The sequence below is a fragment of the Astatotilapia calliptera genome, chromosome 5 (genome assembly GCF_964374335.1).
Source record: "Astatotilapia calliptera chromosome 5, fAstCal68.1, whole genome shotgun sequence".
NCBI classification, from domain to species: Eukaryota; Metazoa; Chordata; class Actinopteri; order Cichliformes; family Cichlidae; genus Astatotilapia; species Astatotilapia calliptera.
Genome location: NC_137426.1, coordinates 14,370,682 through 14,393,051, shown reverse-complemented (window position 1 = coordinate 14,393,051; position 22,370 = coordinate 14,370,682). Strand labels below are relative to the sequence as shown.

At 39.8% G+C, this 22,370-nt stretch overlaps 2 protein-coding genes across 3 annotated transcripts in view; one reads left to right on the top strand and one right to left on the bottom strand.

Annotated features, from left to right (window-relative positions):
* The first annotated feature begins 11,426 nt into the window (after positions 1-11,426).
* Positions 11,427-22,370, top strand: part of mtss1 (MTSS I-BAR domain containing 1) — a 98,887-nt gene continuing 87,943 nt past the window's right edge. Inside the window, exon 1 of one of the 2 annotated variants that reach the window (XM_080301204.1) lies at positions 11,427-12,284. In XM_080301204.1, coding sequence (XP_080157330.1) covers positions 12,213-12,284 — 72 coding nt within the window. In that variant the 5' untranslated portion in view covers positions 11,427-12,212. The remainder of the gene's footprint in view (positions 12,285-22,370) is intronic. The other variant, XM_080301205.1, reaches the window with a different exon arrangement.
* LOC145419249 (uncharacterized) lies at positions 15,805-21,692 on the bottom strand. The gene is made up of 7 exons (XM_080301206.1): positions 21,595-21,692; positions 21,280-21,385; positions 19,520-19,590; positions 17,454-19,419; positions 16,997-17,155; positions 16,862-16,918; positions 15,805-16,432 (listed from the first exon to the last, which is right to left on the bottom strand). The coding sequence occupies exons 4-7, from the start codon at positions 19,114-19,116 to the stop codon at positions 16,185-16,187; spliced, it is 2,127 nt and encodes a 708-aa protein (XP_080157332.1). The 5' UTR covers positions 19,117-19,419; positions 19,520-19,590; positions 21,280-21,385; positions 21,595-21,692; the 3' UTR covers positions 15,805-16,184.

The following is a 22,370-nucleotide window of genomic DNA, read 5'->3' as shown; positions in this document are numbered from 1 at the left end:
GAATGCATCAAATATGAACTCTGAAATTTGCATCCTAGAATTGAGTTGAAGTAAAGCTAAAAAGCATCTTTACTTTATACAGTGATGACAACCCTGGTTTAAAAAATCTGTAATATTGCAATGATTTGATAACTTGACACATCAAATATATTAAAAAAATCACTCACAGGGTTTTTTTAAACTTTGATTGGTCAAACAGCAGTAGTGTTAGAAAGCAGTTGCTTTGCTGAATCTTGGTGGTAATCTAAATTAAATCTCTACCAGGTTTTTGGAAACAGAGTTGTAAAAGAAGGCAGCACAGTGGCTCAGTGTGGTCTCACAGGAGTCAGGCTGGGGTACTTTTTGCAGCATCAGCTTCTTTCCGTGAAGAATTTCCATGTTCTTCCCATTCTGAGAGGTACACCCCCACCCCCACCCCTTTCCAGAAACACACTGTTCAGCTGGAAACTCTAAACTGGTGAGTCAGTTCTTAACTGGAAAATAAAATTGAATATTGAACCTGTTTCTGCAACTTGATAACGTTTGCAGTAAATCTCATCAACCACTAGATGGAGAAGTTAAAAGTACAGTCAGTGAGTATATTTACTGGATGGTTAACAGATTTTTTTGTTTTTTGAAATTTTCGACTCAGAAGTAAATGGCCTGTATTTGTATAGCGCTTTACTAGTCCCTAAGGACCCCAAGGCGCTTTACACAACCAGTCATTCACCCATTCACACACTGAATGATGATGATGATGTGTAAAATAAACACATTACAAGTCCAGGTTTCTGGGCACCCACATGTCTGCTGATCCCACCTGGACCCATGGATCCACCTCTGCCAACCCTGGAGGCCATCATCAGATCCTCCTGTGTCAGAAAAGCCAGGGCCATCCCAGGTGACCCCTTACACCCCACCCACTACCTGTTTGACCCGCTTGCTGATTGACCTGCCTGATTGACCTGCCAGGACCTGCCAGGTCAATCAGGTCCCACATCTCCAGACTCACAAAAAACTTCTTCCTGTGGGCCAGTTAGGCTGTTAACAAGCACTAGAGCAAATCTGAGCGTCTCTCTGCTCAGATCCCAAATCTTTGTACTTTTAAATCATTTTCCCTCACTCAAGCCTAGCCTTCTAGAAACCAAAGAAGCTTTTAAAACTGTTTATTTATCTCCTTCGCTGCCTGCTGGGCCTTAATGTGTTGTGCTCTTTTAGCACAATTTTCTTTAACTTATTTGAGAGGATTTCAGATCCTACTGTAATGTGTTCAGGGTTTTCTGAAGCTTCTTTCTGTGATCCTGTGCAGCCTCCTTGATGGGTCTGGGAATTTGTGGTTGATGGGTGCTCTTGAATCTCAGCAGATGATACATGCTGACTCCTGATGGCCTCAGCTAGGTTCCTCAAGACCAAGTCTGACCAAGAATGTGGATCAGGTCGTTGAAGGTTTTTTTTTTTTTTTTTATAAACTGGCAACTCCCATTGTTTCTCCTCTTCCCACCAGTTCTTTAGAGACTCCCTCCTCCCCAGAATGGAAAGAGATCTTTTCTCCAAGTGAGGCTGAAAACACACGAAACTTTTAGTTGGGTATTTAAAAAATGTTGCTTAATGCCTGCCGAAGGTGGAAGTGGTAATTTTCATTCAGCATACCAGTACTTCATCTATCAGCCGAATTTGTGATTTTCTGTATTTATTTAGATGAATCTTCTCATGGTCCCCTGAAACGTTTCTCAGAAGAAGAGCTCTCAGAACTGAGTTTTATCTATTTTGTGTGGATCATCACAGCAGAGATGCGTTTCATTTTAAGGTGTACATTTGGTTTATCAGAGCATGTTTGTTGGGTCAGTCTTTTCATTTCTTCAAAGTTGGCTGTTTGGTAGTCTGTGATTTATAAATAGGAGCAAATTAGAAAAAGACAGTACACTTATGCTGTGAAATTACTGCTGCCACCTTTTATTACCGTAAACATTAGTATGTTACTGATTTAATCCAGATTTCCATTTGCATTTCTTTCTAACTGCACCTTTCTGTACTTTGGCCTTGAGCCCATGTTGCTTCAAAGACTTCATCCCCACTCCTCCAGGCTGTTGCTATGAATGATGACATCATCCAAATAGGTGGCTGCATATGGAGTTTGGAGGCACTTGGTTCATGAAGCAATTGAAGGTGGTTGTAGCCCTAAATGGAAACCTAAATTTAAGTGTCATGAGCTCGTAAGTTTTTTTTTCCTAAAGGGAGTTCACACAGGAAGTGTGCAGAGATGAGGTGATCACATCACCACAGACCACAGAAAGTCGACCAATGATGGGTGAAGAAAAGGTTGGTGATAGAAAGTAGGCATATCCCAAGTTTAACTTTGAGGCAAGTGACTGAGCGACTACCAATGAAAACAAAGGATACAACTGACTGACATATGATAGATATGTTAATATATTACAGGGTTACCTAGGCAACTGCAGTCTTCAATCAACTCTAGCAACCAACCGCCAAAGGGACAAAGTGATGGATGATGAGCAAATCAGCTCCTGTCTGGATGTCCCTTTGGGCTCTGAAAAACCTGGGGATTAATCTGAATCCTGAGCCATTCACTTGACAAAATCCATACAGAACTGTACAGACCAAATCTTCTTAACCACAAGAACAATGAGGCTAGATAAGAATATCATAACAACCCATCTTGCATTTTCAGACTAGCTTTCAGTTCTTTTTTTAATTTTCTGCAAGAACTGGTAGCATGTTGATTGCACTGACACATACAGATGAGTCTCACTCCCCCAGCCTCACTGTTTATGATTTTTGTTTCATTCGCTGTGACACCACAGAAGGTGTGTCCCACTTGGTGAGCAATTTAGAGCTAAAGATGAAAGCAATATAACTATCTCCCCTTGCAAGTTTTCTAAGCTTGGTATTGTAATGTTGCTGTTTCTTGCCCTGGAGCAAATTATGCAGTGTAAACTACCTTGATAACTCTCAGAGCCAGAACATACTGAATTTAATTCCCCCCCCCCCCCCCCCCCCCCCCCCCCGCCCTCCCTACCAGTTTTCCTAAACAAGTGTTTCTTTTCCCATGGAACCCACCAACAACTCCTGCACTGCAAACAACATAAAGTTGAGCCACTGCATTCATCATTGTGTATGAACCTACAAGTCATAAATTTTATATGCTTTGTCTAATATTCAGCAGTTCATACTTGGGTCACTACCTTTGCAGAGATGTCGTGTAAAGGCATTGCTTTAGCACATTCCGTTGCACAGCAAACCATCACAAAACATCTTTTTTTGCACACTTTGGTGAGACCTCTATTTAAGGTAAAGGATCTTTTGGAATTGACAGCTTATTAACTAGTTGTAATTCGGGACATATTAGCACAATACGACACAGCCCAGGTCATTATTCTATCCTGAGTTTTATCATATCTCATTTAACCAGCCATCAAGTTAGAATGAGCCACCTGGGAAATAATTTCCTGGTGCTATTTCTTCACCAACAACTGAGTGATTTCTTCTCCATGTTCAGTCTCATGGCATTACTCTATACAGTCTATAGAGACAGCAACTGATGTCATCATCAGGTAATACTAAAAAAAAAAAAGACAAACTCTTGAAACTCTAACTCACCCATTTTATTGTTTTATTGTCAGAACATTTTTCTGTTGAAGAGTGAACTGGTTTGCAGTAAAATAAATTGACCACAAGGTGGAGACAAACACAAACGAACTTAAAGATGCAACCAGAGATGAACAGCCAGCAGTTTGTGGTTGTAACCAAGCACACCATTGTTTTTCTTGTGAAATTACCAATAAGTTTGATGTGTCACATGGCCCTCTTCCTATTGAAAAAACAAAAGTTGTATCCAAGATGGCCGACTTCTAAATGGCCACCATGGTCACCACACATCTTGAGGAGTTTGCCCCCTCACATATGCTAATGTGCCACAAACAGGACTTTAATAACACCAGCCATTCCCATGTTATTACGGTGTATCCATATAAATGGGCCACCCTGTAGATTAAATTTAACAATAATTTTCTTACATGACATTTGACAAAGGAAACATTGAACCCTGTCGATTAATCGGTTTAGACTATAGATATAAAATACACACATCAAATGAGTTTATGTAAAAATATGTTTCAGGCATTGCAGTGGAGAACAAACAAATGTTTCCTGCAGCATCACTTCAAGTGGTTATAATTAGAGTAAATCTGCTGCTGGTTATACTCCTAAAGGATATTTTTTTAGCTCATTAGAAAAACTGTCAGTTCAACAATAGTGGTTTAGTATGTCGTAGTATTCCACCTTATGTGTTGATGTATTCATTCGTACAATTAAAACAGCAAAAAAATCATTTGATATGAATAACTGGTTTAAAAAACGCCTTAAAATATAATGCAACACATTTATACTTCAACCTAAAATTCATTTTTGAATGTTTTTCCTTGTTTCTCTGATTATTTTACTTGAGTACAGAATCTGATCTCTTTCTCCACAACTATTTTTTTTGTTCTGTGTAACTCATGTGCTACCTCTGAAAAGTCTAACTTTATTTTTAAAAAAGGCACAATGATGTTCAGTGTTTGCAGATGTTTGATCAAATTTCTAAGTGAACCTTCTCTCTGGTTTAAAAATAGAACAATTGCTGCTTTATTGTTGTTACATTATTCTGAGCAGATGTTTTGGTCTCCATGTAAACCACATTTGTGTTTGGTATATGGTAGTCAGTGATTAGGCACACACACACACACACACACACACACACACACACACACACACACACACACACACACACACACACACACTTACTTACTTACTTACTTTCAAACATGAGCACATACCATTGTGGCATGCTGGTAGCCATGGGAACAAGATTGGTAGTAAGGCTGGTGTAGTGGTGACTCAGCTTGTTGCCGGGTGAATCAGGAAAATACACTGAGACACACACAGATGCACGCACACACAAACATTCGTACACACTTTGTGTTTATTATGTACTCGTTGCCACATAATAAATATGGAGTGAATGTGAACAGCCTGCATGTTTGATTAAGTGAACTGACAGCGCATAATCGCTAGTGAGTCATTTAATGGTGGTTTCCTGTCGCTTACAGTGGTGCTTAAAACCGGAACAGACCAACACAAAAGAACTAAATGGGACATCTGAGAAGGCTTTAGCATTTATCAACAATACCCAAGCACATATATGGACATTTTTAAATGCTCATTAATGTAAAAAAAGTAAATGGCCTGCATTTGTATAGCGCTTTTCTAGTCCCTAAGGACCCCAAAGCGCTTCACACTACATTCAGTCATTCACCCATTCACACACACATTCACACACTGGCGATGGCAAGCCACGTTGTAGCCACAGCTGCCCTGGGGTGCACTGACAGAGGCGAGGCTGCCGGACACTGGCGCCACCGGGCCCTCTGACCACCACCAGTAGGCAAACACGGGGTTAGTATCTTGCCCAAGGATATTTGGCATGCAGCCAGGAGGCAGCCTGGGATCGAACCACCGACCTTCTGATTAGTGGCTGACCTGCTCTGCCACCTGAGCTACAGCCAAAAAGTCTTCTATGAAGACCTCTTTTATGTTACAACACCTGTCTCCATTGGGAAATGGGAGCATTTTCCTTCATTACGCAGACTACTTGAAATTTGGGTCATCTTTGAGACATGCAAAAACAGTACATGTGTACATAGTACAAAATATGCAGCCACCACATCATAAACACAAGTATCAACTATAGTTTTACTATTAAAGATAAGTGATTCTGAATATTCAAAGCTCTTTAGTCTATGAGCCACATTTGCACATTAATAGCATGTTTTGTTCTATGGATTTTATCTGCCCCACATCCAAAGCTAATTTTGAATCTGGGAGGAGACTGTATTTTTAGCATTTCCTACAACTAAAGTCATACAAACTCCACACAGAATGTCCCCAACCCCCTAGCCCTGGGGGCAAAGGTAACACTAAAAGAAGTCATTTTAAGAAGTCATATTAACCCTCCATTGGGCATGGGGAGCAAAATCTTATACTCACAAAAGGGAAAATGCTCAAAAAAGTTCGGATGACCAAAATGCTGAAAAAGAACAACATGACATCAGAGCTTAATCTTTACTCACATCCCACACAACCCTGACTTTATTTCCTATGTGAAGTCAGCTAAGGTTTTAAGGTTTATACAGCTTTGTTCAAGTTCACTAGCCAAGCATGCATTGCTCATGAGGCTTATTTTAGTAGGTAATAAAACAATATTTGTGTGGCTTTTCTGTTGTCTCATACTAACAACAGCAACCACATTAAAAAAACAAAACACGGCAACAAGATGCACTCAAACTTATTCATAACCCTACATAAGTAAAGGTTTTGTGAGAGCTGTTCGCAATAAACTTTTGAGCTGAATGACTGAGTTTGGATTTACAAAAAAATCAATGCACTATTTACTTATATCCAGTTATAGTAACATTGCAATGCTTTTTTATGCTTTTAATGCTTTTTATGCTCATTTCAATCTCGATATTTTTTTTATCATTGGACTCTTCTGCAGGGGCAGCAAGGTGGGGTAGTGGTTATCACTGTTGCCTCACAGCAAAAATGTCCTGAGAAGATGGCCTCTGTGACATCATCAAGAACAAAGAGTAGAAAAGAGCTCTTTGCTCTTTCTAAGATAGAGCTGGACTGGTCTGAAGTGAATTTGTAATTACCATATTTACTTGTGTGCGTGATGATCTTAGTATGTGAAACTTTGTGCATAATACGAACGTCCAACATGACAATATAAAAATACTGAAAACCATAATAGGTTCCATTTATAAATATTAGCATTTATTAAATGTTGTTCTGCACTTATAAACAAAAATCCTGCCTGCCATAAATGGCAATAAGAGCCACATTTTCAGAAAGTCTCTCCTCTAAAGCATTTATGGTGCTTTCCTCTGGACTGTTCTCAGTCAAAAGACCTGCGTCAAGAATGAAAAAACAGAGGTCAGTCACCTACTTTCACATCTGGCTAATTGGTCCATGGCTTGGATGTGACTGTTGGGTTATTTGTTTCTTAAAGCTGCAATCTAAAAAAAAAGTCTCACTCAGCTGCAGACAATAAAGAGGAAACAGCTGGACACCACTATAATTACAAGAAAACAAATGACTCCAAATGATTAATTTCAATTTTTTTAAGAATTAAAAACAGCAAGTGTGGCCTGTAAGATAACATGACCCTTGAGACGCCTTTTTCCTGTGCAGGCATTATGGTTTGAGCACACTAAACCGTTCAGAGACAAGGATTTCTGAAGCCAAATGCATCTGTGGCTCCTCACGGACAAGAGTGCTATAAATGTAATCCAACTCACACAACTCCCAAATTTTTAAATAATCATCAGGACAAATGTGGAAAAGACAGCTCAGAGGCGAAGCGTTAGAGAATAATATAAGCAAAACCTGGTAGCAAATCATCAGGTGGCCCTCACTGAACTGCAAACCAGGTGTTGGAAACTGTAACTATTTCCTCTTTTTTAATTTCACTTCATTTAATTTCATATGCAGCGCCACTTCACAACAGTCGTCTTCAGGTGCTTAATACAATAAATAAAGATCTTTCAATATTTGAGAAAAACGAAAACAATCTCGTAATCCACTATGAGCAAGCACTTGGTGGTAGTGGGAAGACAGAACCTTGTTTATAAACAGGAAGACACCTCAAACAGAGGCATATAAACACATGGGAAGTGAAAAGAAGGGAGTGGAGAAAAGTGTTGATTACATCCCGGGAAGTCCCCCAGCTTGCTGAGTCTATTTCAGCATCGCTAAAAGTTGGTTCAGGGTCACCTGGTTCAGCCTTAAATACAAGTTTTATCAAAAGGGAAGTTTTAAGCCTGATCTTAAAAGTAAAAATGGTGTCTATCTTCCAAATCCAGACTCGGTGCTGGTTCCACAGGATCTGCCTCCCATCCTACTTTTCAATTCTCTAGGAACCACAAGTAAGCCTGCAGTCTGGTAGCGATTATGCAGCGATTATGTTAATATTATTACTATACTATACTATCACACTATTACTATGAGTTCTCTAAGATATGATGGGATCTGATTGTGAGAAAGAGATTTTTAAATTCAATTGTGGGTTTAATAAGGAGCCAATGAAAATGAGCTAATATGAGAAAAAAATATGATATATCTTTTCTTTAGTACTCTCACTTACATGTTTTTGATCAACTGAAGGCTCTTCAGTGAGCTGTTAAGGCAGCCTGACAATAAAGAATTACAAGAGTCCACCCTAAAAGTAACAAATGCACTTATTTTTCTGCATCATTTTAATTTAATGCTGTTTTAACAATAATGTGCAGATGATAGAAGGTATTAGGGCTGGGCCATATCATACCGTTCACGGTAACACCGGTATAATGTTAGGCAATGATAAGAAAATGAAATATCGCGATAGAATATGGGTAAAACGAGTGCGCAGTGCCTTTGTTTTCATACACACATGGTGGAAAAAGCATGAGAATTAGAAGGGCGAAAGCGGATCGTTGATTGAAACAGATAAACCCGAATTGGTTTGTAAAAATGGTGCCAACTTCAGTGGTGTGGAACTGGTTTGGTTTTTGTCTGTCAGATACACACCAAAGCACAATTTTTGGTAGAACATCTAAGCAGCCAAAAAACCTGGCCACACACTGGGCATCCGGGTTAACGCGGTTATGGCTTTAATGTCATTTTAACAAGATTAACGCTGACAGCACTAGTTTTAATACGACTTTGATAAGCTACAAAGCCGCATGGCTTGATTCATTGTCGGTGTCACGGTCTGCGGAGGCAGACCGTGCGGAAATGTGTGTGGTGGACCCAGGAGCGAACACAAGCGAGGATGCAGGAGTGGAGTTAAACAAAAGCGAGCCTTTTATTCTGGTTGATGAAAGGAACAAAACAGAGTGAGGGCAGCATAAGAGTAATAGTTCAAACAGAAACCTAAACTGGACATAAACTAAGGAAAAGCTATGGCTGGAGATACGGAACACAGGGGGTGGTAACACAGACGACGCGACACAGACTACATGAAACACAGAGACTAAATACACAAGAGGGATGATCAGGGGAAGTGGCCACACATGGGAACACAGGTGACACAGATAAACATAACAAGACATGGCAGGAGTAAACAACACTGACGGGAGACTGTCAAAGTAAAACAGGAAGTACACAGGTGCAAACAGGAGGAGAGAGAGAGCGCGGGCATAGTGGGCTGGGGAAACATGGAATGAAACAAGGAGGGGAGATGAGGGCTCACAGATACATAGAGGGGCACACAGGGGATAAAAGTCACAAGGGGAAGTCAAATAAGGAACAACACAACAGGACAACTTAGGAAACATGGCCTAAATAAGGAACGAAATACAAAAATATAAGAAACTAAGAATACTGGGCCCACATGGCCCAGGACCATGACAGTCGGAGCATTACGGCTACCATTTCAGGAGCCTTGCGGAGTGATAGGTACTGTGCTTCAACATATGGATATGTCGGCCAATTTCCACTGGAAATTATTTTTGGTTAAAACGTCAGCAAGGAATTTGCATTTGCGCTGTTAAAATTTTATACAGCTTTAATGCACATAAAAATAACCGCTTGTTTAATTGAAAATATATTGATGGTTTTTTTTTGCACTAATAAAGTTGTGAAGTGTGTAAAGCCTGTAAAGTATTTTGTCTCGCGTCAATTATATCATTATCGCAAATGTTCAAATATATATTGTGATAAATATTTTTGGCCATATTGTCCTGCTCTAGAAGGTATTCCTAGATATTTGTTTAATATGCAAGTTAAAGGACCTACACTGCTCCAAACTCACTCCAAGGTTCCTCACAGTGTCAGTGGAGGCTAAGGTAAAGCCTTGAGAGTAAATACCTCGTTACACAGTGCGATTCTCAGATTTTTAGAGACAACTTGCTACAAGTCAGTTTTGGCAGAAGTGATGAATAAACAGACACAAGTACGTTTTCTGCAAAGACTCCATTCGTGTTAAACTGGCTGATGACCAGTTTAGCTCTTATTGTCATCTCCCAGTAAAGTCACATTAAAGTCACAGCTTGTAGCTCCGCCCCGGCAGACTGCCGCGTCTTCAACACACAACAAACCTCCACTATGCACGGAGGCAGCAGCTTCAAGTGAGCCGAACGCTGCTTCGACAGGAAATTACGTAGCACTACAAATAAAAAGCCCCAACAAAGTAAACCTTTAAAAACACATTTTGACTCAGGTCTACTTATCAATGCATTTCAAATGCAACTTTTCAAGATAATTTCTTGTATATAAAATAAGGGATTGTGCAAGATGTTAAGGACAAAAATAAAGTGAGTTATTTTATTTGTTTGCTTACAAAATAAAAATGAATTGCCGCCACTGGAACTTTGGTAAAAGTATAATGGTTTAATAAACTTCACACAGAGGCAAAATATCCATTTATCACATTTAGCCAAGAAGACTAATTTTCACTTGGAGTCCCCAGCCAGGAAAGAGTTTTATTAGAATAAAATAGCAAAAAAAACAAAACAAAACAAAAAAACCCCCAAAATAAATTTATAAAAGTTATCCCAAACAAATAAATGTTGTTGCTGTTGTTGTCAGATCATGTGACCTAATTGATTGTTCAATAGGAAACATTTTAAGGCAACATATTCATATTTGGAGGTAATAAATTCCAGGCAAGAACTGCTTGAGATGAGAGTGCTGATTGGCAAAAAAATTGGTATCCATAATAATATGCAACAATTAGCGGTTAAAACTGACCACATGAGTCAATCTGTAGATGCAGTCACAAACTCCTAAAGTACTGATGGAGCACTCTATTTAAAATTTTACTATCTAAGAGAAGTCATCTTAAATTAAAAGTAATTTCATCTCAAATTACCAGTTCACAAACTAGTTCAGTGGGCTTCAGGTGCTTGCTGGCGTGTGGTTAGGCAATTAGTAATATGAGAAGAGATTGTATGCTATTATCCTCCATGTACAATATTTTTGTATTTCAAATGCATTTTGTTTTAAAGTCTCATTTCCACACAGGAACAGGCAGGTAATTTTAATCAAGTAAAGCTGCGCAGAGCTGAAAAACTTACCTTGCTTTAATGTATAAATTTCCTGTAAAATAAGAAACAAAAAGTGCATTTTAGAATTTATTAAATATACTGTTTAACGTTACATGTATAGATTTCAATGGGAACTGGAAATGTCCATCTCAAAATTTTGAGCACATGTTCCCCAGCCAGTAAAAACATGAAAGAAGCAAATAAGAAAACAGCAAGTGCTTTGTGAGTTTGGTCCTTTTTAAATTATAACTCGCCGAAACGTGAAAACGCAATTTCGAAATGACAGAAAAATTAAAACTAATAAAAAAAACTACAGTGACTGAAATTTTAGATTGATGGCTTTTATTGTGAAACTCTTGACGGGATGTGGGCGCTGTCACTTCGGCTACCTTGATGCGCAGTTCGCGGACGCGCTCATTCACTTCAGGTTAGGACTCCCACTGGAGTAAGGAGAGAAGGACGGGGCAGCGTCTGTCGTTAAAACTCGCAGGAGGAAAACGTAAATCACTCGGATACACCTGGAAACAACGACTTTCAGAACGTTAAACCTGAGCAGCACATCAGCTGAAAGCCGCGTCGGTTTATTTTTGGGCCAACGGATTGATCCCGGACTGTGTGCGCGCGCGTGTTTTCCTTTGGATGCACATACACACACAAACACGCGCGCGCAGTCACACAGGTTGCTAGCGGAGTTAGCCGGGTTTGCTAGCTCGCTGTGGTTAGCTGGGCTTTCCGTCCGCAGGGAGTGAACGCAGAGCGGGGTTAAAGTTTAGAAACAGTGCCCGACATTTTCCAGACAGAAGGCTGCTGGTTCAGGCATGATGTGTGGGTTTTTCGGAGGTTTGTCAAGTTGGCCGGCTGGTAGCATTGGCTGACTGAAGCCCAGCATTAGTACCTCGGATTGGACTCATGTGTGTTCCCCCCTTCTTCCTTTTCCACTGCTGTTTTTAAACAGTTTTTTTTAAAAAAAGCGGACTTTGCCCTCGGGGTGTTGTAACTCCGCTCCCTATATTAAATAAAAGCCTCAATTGATTCTTCTTTTGGAGTTTCTCAACACTTTGCTGGAAGTTTTTATTTCTTTCTCTTCAAGGAGGAGGTAAAAAAAAAAGTTGTTGTGAAGTTGAGAAGGATTTTTCCAAGCCTGTGGAAAAAATGGATGCGGGAATAGAGAAAGAATGCAGCGCCTTGGGAGGGCTCTTCCAGCTCATCATGAACGACATGAAGGTAAAAAAAAACGGACATCCAAGTCATCTCATTACATGTCGCTACATCTTTTTTTTTTTAATCAAGCTGTTTTTTCCCCTTTATTTTTTGCATACTTATCCCAATATATTGGGTTACCTGTAATATCAGACTTCAAAAGTCATATCTGCTTCATATTAAGTAACTTCATGGCAGCAGCCTGTAATATTGTAAGCCTGTTATAATATTGTATTGAAGATTTGACCCTTGCAATGCTGATTTGGCAGTTCTATTTATTCTCCGTGAGACTTACACTTAAAAAAAAAAAAAATATATATATATATATTTAAAAAAAATAAAAAATAAATAAATATATATATATATATATATATATATATATCATTTTAAATATATATATATATATATATATATATATATATATATATATAAATAAAAATTATGACTGTCATGAACTATTTGATTGGGACAGATTTGGACATAACATCTAAAAAATGCATAAACAAAGTGGAATTTAAAATATAGAGTCTCAGGAAAGCACGAGTAAGCTTGAAATTTAGGTTATTAAAGGCTTGACATGGGATTTCTGGATGTGCAGTGCTGCTGATGTTGATTAGGTAATGAATGAGCAGAGGTTAAAACTGGAAGTGGGCCATCTGAGAGGGTAAGAGAGCTGGATGGGGGTGGATTTTACCAGCTGTGCACCCTTTGATGTTTGTCAAGCACTCTGCCCTTTTGCTGCCTGTCTGTCTGAGTTCCACTGCTCTCAGATGTTCATAGTTAGCAGCTTCTCTTTTCCAATCTCATCTCTTTTTTTTCTTCCCCCCCCTTGGTCCAGAATAGGCAGCAAATGGCTCTGGTTCTACTGGCCTTTCACGTACTGGCACTGGCATGGGCATGGGTGATTTTTACTGATCAGGTTTAGCCATTTGTTGACATTTTGGAATCAGTTAATCAGACTTTGGGAGTTTTTAAATTTTACTTTTCACTGTGGATTTCCTTTAAACTCAGCTTATAAAAATAGATGCATAAATATGATCTGAAGTAAACTCAGCCTGCTGTGCTTGTTTGGGCTTTTAGGTCATGCCAAAATGAAGGTAATGTATGCAATGCATTAAAAACATAGGATAATACCATTGTGCTATGTTTAAGAAAAAAAAGGTGTCCGGTCCGATTGGTGTGCCAAAATGTCTATATTTGGGTAAGGTTGGGTTGAGTACAGTGGGTCGTCTACCAATGGGAAGGTCAGCTGATCGATCCCTAGCTCTTCCTGTAGAAAGGAGTACCATTATATAAGTACCAGTCTGTTTACCAAATCACCAAGATTTTTCTAACTTTTTTTAAGTGACCTTTAATTTACAGAAAAATCCATAGCTTACTGTTAAGTAAGGTAACTTTGGCAGTCTTCTAGAGCAGTTTATGTTTCTCATTTACATTTTTACCATAGAATTACAGATTAAAAGATGGAACTGTATACTGGGAGGCATATTGAGCCATGTTGTTGGACCAGGAGGTGACCATGAAGGGAGTAATGGATGTATATTCAGTCCTGTTCTTGGTTTTTATAGGGATGATCTCTGTACTTTTGAGCATGGCTGTGTACTTGAGTGTACCTGTTATTAATTATTTATTTTTAAGCCCAAATGTCCTTGTTCTTGATATATTTCTTCAATAACAACTTTTTTTTTTCTTTGTCAGTATTTGCTATTATGTATTGTCAGAGGGGGTGGTAAGAAGTAAGATTAATAGGTTAGCAAGGTATTCTAAAGCTTAAAGTCAGAGTTTTCTGTGTCATGGAAGTTGCTCTCTCCTTACCTGGCTAAATCACCATCATAACTTCTGCTGAACATATAACCAGAGCAGGTTATGTTCAGTCTGGTTTGAAATCGCATGCAAGCTCCAGGTTTTCACTGTTTCCTTTATTCATAGCACGTTTTGTGTGCAATATAGATTGTTTGTTGGGGAAATGTTAAAATGTGCAGCCTGATGAATAAAGACTGCTTTGTATTCTCACTGTGATGTGCAGGATTCAGCTGGTGATGCAAAAATGTGTACATATTTTAATACTTCATTCTGCAGGTGCTAGAACACAGAACAAACAGCAAGAATACCAAGTCAGTCGGTCAAATTAATTAATTGTCTACTTTATTATTCTATGGGACAGTAACATTTAATGTTTAAATGTGTCTGGTTAATGTACCGGAACGCTAATGCGCCACCATCTTGTTAAAAGCACATACTCAGCCATAAAATAATAATGAAAACTGAAACGTTTTACTAGAGTATTGATTTTCTCCAGTAGCTTGTCTTATTTGTAACAGCGTTGCATTTTATTGTTATACATTTTTATGTTTCTTATAGGTCATCATTATGTAGATAATATTGTGGTAGGTGGCACTCATAGGGATCATTTTGTTATATGACATGTGAGCGCGCACAGAGCCTGAAGCAGATGCTTAACAGAGGAAGTTGAAAACCACCGTTGTGTTACCTGCCATCTCCAACTGGGGGTTTTAGCTTTTGTCAAGCCTGGTAATGCAAAAGAAGGTTGTTTGTGTTGAACTTGCTTCACTGTATCTTTATGCGTGCTCAATCATCCAGATAACTCATCCAAGTGACTTCTTCGCTACGTGCAGATGAACAGAAGCAACTTGTTGGGATTCCTTCATTGTACACTTTTCTGGTGTCCTGTTACGAAAACAACCTACAGCAGATGAGTCAGTCTTCAGAAATACAGCGATATTGTGTAACAATGGATCTTCGGGTGACTCACGGAAGCTATAGCAGCTCTACTTTGAGCTGTTTTTATTTTTCTCAACATTGTAATGCACATTCTTGGACTGAATAATACACCTCTGATTGAAGCAGACCTTCATCTCTAATAGAGGGGTCATGTTGCTGTAGTGAGTGAGTGTTTGTTGTCTGTTACTGGATCTCTGTGTGATGAAGAGTCTGAGGAAAATTAGTTAAACGTTTTGCGCGTAACATGATGGAACTTGCAGACGTCCTGTGGTGAGAACAGCAAGCAGTACACATGAGTCACTTCTGCTGTCAGATAACAAGGAAGAGGAATGGTTATGATCGAGTGTATGTGCGTGTGTGGCATCATATCCTGGTTCACCAACATGGCACAGACCCAATAGGGGCACTGCTACCATCTGACACACACACACACACACACACACACACACACACATACGGGTCTATGTGGTATGGCGGGACTATACTACGTCAATCCGCCCGGTGGTGGTTTAAGTGGACTACCCTTTTGAAAGGACTTAGAGCCAAGGGAGCGAGGTTAAAGTGTTCGAAAAAATCTGAAAAAAATTTGGGTCACTTCAGACCTCATACACTCCCTATAGAAGTCTAGATACACTGATACACACCAACCAGACTCTATTGTGTTTTCTGGAGACATTGTCCACTTGACAACAATGTGTTTTATGAGGTCCAAAAAAAACAATATTGGGTCTTTAAAGGGACAATGATGTAATATGTAAATAGCTCATCATTACCATGAATACACATCTGACAGGACACAGGATTACTGGAACATCATTTTATTAGTGTTCTTGGATCTGAACATTAATTTTAACCATAAATAAAAAAAGAAATCTATGGACAAAAATGCCCACGCTTCCCACAGAAATATAAAAATATAGAAAACAGAAAAATTAAAAACATTTAAAATGAATTTTAATAGTTTAAAGGTAAATATTAAGGGGAGAAAATATGCATTTATAATTTTTTATTTTAAATATAACCCGTCAAAAAAAACCCTAAATAAATTAAATGTAAAAATTATGAAATACAAACTACTTCTGTATTTAACAAGAACTTTTTTTTCTTTAAACAGAACATCAGTGTTAACAACAATTGGCAATCTGACCAAGATGTAAAACCACAGCTCTCTAAACAGTTATTTTAGTTCATTTTTTTCTGCCTTTTTGCAGTTAATCCTCTGTTTCTTACAAAATCTCTTATGTTTTGAACTGTTCTTCCTGCCAACACCGGATCTTCTACCAATTTGCAATGACTGCATTCATTTTTGGTGGCTAGTTTCCCTTCGTTTATGTGGTCTTTAAAATGCCTCATCACTGCAGCAACCTCAGCCTTGGACCACATGTTTTTGGGAGCTCTTCGGGAATTGTGGGATTGAGCAGCATTTTTCTCTGGAAGATATATAAAGTAGTAGTAGTTAAAACAAACAAAAAACCAAACAAAAAAAACAAAAAACATTTGGTGGTTAAAAGAATGGATGCTACCCTGTACTAACTTCTGAAATGTGTTGCTACCATCAATATCAAAACGAGCTAAAATTCTCTTTGAAAATTTATCAAATTTCTAAAATGAGACATTTAGTGTTCCGCTGTGAATAAAAGACTGAATAAAAAGTTGAATAAAAGTCTCTTGATGCATGCTCAATCATCCAGGTAAGTAAATCCCAAAACGTTGATTCTGTTAATCTGGACGTAGCGTTTTCAGTGGGAGAAACATTTTGTCACTCATCCAAGTGACTTTTTGCCACCACTCTGCAGTTTGCCATATGTTGCAAAGTGATGAAACAATAATAAGCTTAGAGAACCAACTGCACCCCTTACCTTCAGAGGGAGCAGCAGTCTCACTTGCTGCAGGCATTGTGAGTGGTCCTTCATCTGCTGATTACACAATTTGATTAAGTTTTAATATTTGTAACAAACATTTTATCCACAGAAACCAAGCTAGTGGTAACTTACCACAATCTACAGTGTCTTGGAGCTGCGCTGTGTTTGTGGAATCAGCTACTGCATGTACAGGCTCACTGGTGCCACACGCCAACATTGTGAGTGCTGTGTCATCATCATCTGATTCACTCTCACTGTCCTTTGTTTCAGCATCACTTAATGCAATTTCATCTGAGAAATTGTGGGAAAACCCCCCCAAAAAACCAAACACAAACCCCCCAAAAACCTCACATTAACAACGAGATATGACAAAATACAGAACAAATACTGGAAATTATAGTACATAGTTTTACTATTTAAGGCCACCACTCTGCAGTTTGCCAAATGTTGCAAAGTGATGAAACAATAGACTTCAAGAACCTTAAATCATGGACATTTAACAGAATGGTCTGTGCTTTTAGGTTTTAATTCGGTTGATAAAGCATAATATTCAACTACTGCCCTAATATTTGCTCCTTTCAATACAAACCTTCTATTTTGATCTCATCCAGTGATTTCCCCTGGATCTGGGAAAGTTGTCCTTTTTCCAGTGTTAAAAGCAGTTTGGAAATCTTGGCCAGCTGTGTTGTGGGAACTGGTAATCTGTAGAATTCGCGGTGAACGCGGATATCATGACCCAGGAAATCTGCAACCTGATCAAGTTCGTTGTTTTTCAAATTAAGGACTTGTGAGAGTGTGGCAACATGTTTTCTGAGCTGTGTCGATCTTAGATACTCAGGCTGCTTTGCTCCACACTGGTGTGCATGAACACGCAAGGAGTCCATTCCTCTGTAATGACTCATTGATCGGGGTCTTGCAAAGAGGTAGATATTAGTGGCACAAATACCACAGTCAGGCCTCCTACTAACAAGTAGTGACAGAGCATCCAGCATGCTTGGTGTTAGCAGAACTGGAACATTTCTGTCCCTTTTTCCCATTATTTCTATTCTACAGAAATAGTTACAGAGTCTCTGTTCCATTTCTGAGAGCCCCATGGCAACATCTGTGTGGAGTGCTGTTTTGTCTCTTTCAAGAAAACTTTTGAGGCGCATCTTTGAAACCTCTCCAGAACGTCTTCGGTTGAACACAATGATTTGTGAGAGTGTAACTTGTGCAAGTTGGGCATAATTCTGAGCTGTGGCTTCGTTCTCCAAGCTGCAAAAGGCACTTTCTGCAGATTTTTGAAGGTAGTGATGGAGAATCCGAACATCTTCTGTAAAGGGCAATGTTGATGGCTTGTTAAACTTTGCCTCACTCAATGTGTTCAAGGCACGGTGAGACACCATCTCAGACCATTTGGAGACATACAACTTCTTGAACGCATCAGTGGACTTGATTAGGGCTTCATCCTCTGTCATGAGGGCACGACAATGGATAATGTCAGACATTTTATGCAGTGTATGTCCCAGTTTCAGCGCAAGGCTTGGAGTTTTGTATGACAGTGTCTCTTCATCAAAACCTGAAACTTTCTTTACTGCTTGCACAACTCTCTGGAAATTAGCAGGCTTAATAGCTTCTTCCATGTTATGCACTGAGAATTCTGTGCGCAGACACAACAACAAACGTCCCGCTTCACGAAGCTTCTGTCGTATATAATCATACTTTGTAGGGTCTTGTCCATGTTTATTGTAGAGGGACTGGGCAAACTGAATAACAGTAAAGTCATTTCGCACAGCTGAGGCAATCTCATCTTGTTTCATAACAGCAAGAACCTTCCAGACTCCACTTGACACCTGCGGATAACACTGAGACTCCAGAGTTAAAGCCAGGCCGAGTACTTTGGTTCTTCCAGGTTCTTTATCCGTGTCATCTTTTGGTTTGTTAGGACATCTGCGGACATGTCTCCAAAGATCCTTGCGAACATACATCCCTTGACAATAAAAGCAATGAGCAAACTTTCCCTCTACTGCTTTAATCTTGGGTCTTCTCTTCACTTTCAGTGGTCCCACTCCACCATGCAAAACTGCAGCATTATGCTTAAAATTTCCCTTATTTCTCAATTTCTCTAACAGACTTTTACGCTCGTTTGAGTCTCTAGGCAGGGAAAATGCATGCACAACATCAGGAGCCGTTTTGTGCGTTTTCAGGTGGCGGGAAATTTTAGCTTGTGGTTTGCCACAAAAATAGCAGTAATTTCTTTTACTTAAAGTCATTTTTTCTGATTCAGTTTCGCAAAGCTCACTTTTATCTTGTGGCTTGTCCTTTGTCAAGTTGTGGATTAAATTCGTTGAATCTGATTGTTCATGCGCTTTGGAGATGTCATCTTGGCATAGCAGACCTTTTGATGTGCTTGGCAATAATGAGATGTCTTCATCTGAATCTTCATCATATGACTCTGAATCTGGCACATATTCTTCTTCTGATATGCTGTGGTTGCCATCATCATCGCTTGATATTTGATCCAGAACTGAATGTGGCAATCCATCCTCCCCTGAATATTCAGAAATTTCTTCTTTCTGGAATGTAAGAACAAAAGTTTTTTTAATTGATCAATACTTTAGACAGGTAAAAAATAAACTGAAAAAAAGTCAAGCCAAATATGAATGGGATACACACCTGTGTTGACTGGTGGCAATTCTGATTTGCCAATTTTGCAAGGCAAGATTTGTGCCAGACCCCTAAACAAACTGAAACACATTTTGATAGACTTAATTTAGCTTTGCAGTTCTATTTAAGTGAAGTAGTTTTTTGTCAAAGCATTGCAGTAATGTCAAATGCTGAAAAAACAAAAAAAACAAAACTGTTCACATTAAGGATACTTTAATGACTACACATACACTGCTAATCCCCCTCCCCCCCCCCAAAAAAGGACATCCCAGATGTGAATGAAGGAATTATTCTTATTAAATACTTTGTTCTTTAGGTAGTTGAGTGGCATGAAAGTGTGTAGTTGAATGTGTGTGGCCTCCAGATGCCTGTACGACTTCCCTACAATGCCTGGGCATGCTCGGGATGAGGTGGCGGATGGTCTCCTGAAGGATCTCCTCCAAGACCTGGACTAAAGCATCTGCCAACCCCTGGACAGTTTGTGGTGGATGGAGTGAGACATGATGTCCCAGATGTGCTCAATTGGATTCAGGTCTGGGGAACAGGCGGGCCAGTCCATAGCATCAATGCCTTTGTCATGGAGGAACTGCTGACATACTCCAGCCACATGAGGCCCAGTGTCGTCTCGCATTAGGTGGACCCCAGGGCCAAATGCACCAGCATGTGGTCTCACAAAGGGTCCGAGGACCTCATCTTGTTACCCAATGACAGTCAGGCTCTCTGGCAGGCACAGAAATGCCACCCCTCACCATTACTGACCCACTGCCAATATGATCATGCTGGAGGATGTTGCAGGCAGCAGAACATTCCCCACGGCATCTCCAGACTGTCACGTGCTCAGTTTGAACCTCCTTTCAGCTGTGAGGAGCATAGGGTGCCCGTGCTGAAGTTGCCAAACTTTGTGTTTTCTGGCAAATGCCAAACATCCTGCATGGTGTTGGACTGCAAGCTCAATCCCCACCTGTGGATGCTGGACCCTCAAGTCACCCTCATGAAGTCAGTTTCTGACCATTTGAGCAGACAGATGCACATTTGTGGCCTGTTTGAGGTCATTTTGCAGGGCTCCTCTTGTTCCTCCTTGCACAAAGGTGGAGGTAGCGGTCCTGCTGCTGGGTTGTTGCCCTCCTATGGCCTACTCCACATCCAGGTAGCACCTCCATGCTCTGGACACTACACTAACAGACACAGCAAACCTTCTTGCCACAGCTCACATTGATGTGCTACGCTAGATGAGCTGCACTACCTGAGCCCCTTGTGTGGGTTGTAGACTGTCTCATGCTACCACTAAAATGAAATCACCGCCAGCATTCAAAAGTGACCATAACATCAGCCAGAAAGCATAGGTGCTGAGAAGTGGTCTGTGGTCACCACCTGCAGAACCAGTCCTTTATTATGGTGAATTGACTATAATTTCCACTTGTTGTCTACTCTATTTGCAAAACAGCATGTGAAACTGGTTGTCAGTGTTACTTCCTAAGTGAACAGTTTGATTTCACAGAAGTGTGACTGACTTGGAGTAACATCGCATTGTTTAAGTGTTCCCTTTATTATTTTGAGCAGTTTATGTTATGGAATGGGGAATTGAGGACAATCCCAAGTATACCATTTTTACAAGGTCCTGCACCAATGAGGTAATACTGCATTTCTTTAATTAGACGTGACCACCCATTAATTAAAAAGGGAGCAGTGTTCATTTCAGCACGTCTTAACTTGTTGAACTCTATTAATGCTTTTTACTATACACTGTACCTATTCACTAAATGTCTCACCTTTGCACTTAAAGCCAAGCCACTTGAGGGAGGAAACCGGTCCCACACACTGAATGCACTTGTCCAAAGATGATATTGTTGTGCACACCAGACGATGATTGTGACACTGTTAGCAAAATATTGCAACATTTATTTGTTTTGGACAGTTGGAAAGGTGTGTTTTCAATTCAGTTGCAGATATCAACTAATAAACTTCGTCCATGTAAATCACATCACACCCAGGTGACTGCCAAACACACACACACACAGCATCCATAAAGAATGATGATAGATTAAATTATTAGTTCATTAAGTGGTACACTGGATTATATTTACCCTTTCAGGCTCTGGATGTTTCAGGTCCAGATCATTGTTTGGAAAGCTGTTTGGTTGCGGCTTTAGGCAGCTCACAGTCTTCTGAATCTGGCTGGTCTCAGTCTTCGTGTGTAACAGATAGAGAATGAAGACAAAAGAACAGTAATCTGACAGTTACTAAAAATGCATCACTCAAGAGGATGAATAGACCATTTCACTATCGGCAAATAGCGTAAGGTACACATCGTGCATGAGAAACATTCATTAAAATCTGTCCTAGGTCAATGTTACCTCTTCAAAATCTTGCACTGAAGAAGAATGCATGGCTTCTGAGCCTTGCTGAGGCATTTCTTCATCAAGATCCTGCAACAAAGAAAAGATGGCACAAAGATTAGACCAAGTGCTCTTCTTGCAACTGTACTGGGCAGTCCTGTGCTTCTGTCTTTAATTTGCATGTGTGTGTGTGTGTGTGTGTGTGTGGGGGGGGGCTTTCCACTCAAGAAATGTTTTCTTCTGAAAAAAATACTGGCTACAATAATTAACAACTGATTCCTTTGCAATCATCCATCCTCTTCCACTTATCCTTATCAGGATTGTGGGGTAGCAGTTTTGGGGCCTATACCAGCTACCATAGGGCAGTACAACCTGGACAGATCGCCAGTCTAACATGGAAGGACAAGCATTTGCATTCACACCAAAGGGCAGTTTTGAATCACCAGTTAACCTAACCCCATAAGCTACATCATTGGACTGTGGGAAGAAGCCAGAGTACACAGCCAGAGAGAGCCCATGCATTA

Excerpts from the sequence above, each read along its gene's own strand:
- LOC145419249 (XM_080301206.1), bottom strand. The coding sequence starts at position 19,116 with ATGACTTTAAGTAAAAGAAATTACTGCTATTTTTGTGGCAAACCACAA. Across the intron at positions 17,156-17,453 it reads GGATGAGATCAAAATAGAAG|ATGAAATTGCATTAAGTGAT; the intron begins GTTTGTATTGAA and ends ACAATTTCTCAG. Across the intron at positions 16,919-16,996 it reads CCAAGACACTGTAGATTGTG|CAGATGAAGGACCACTCACA; the intron begins GTAAGTTACCAC and ends TTGTGTAATCAG.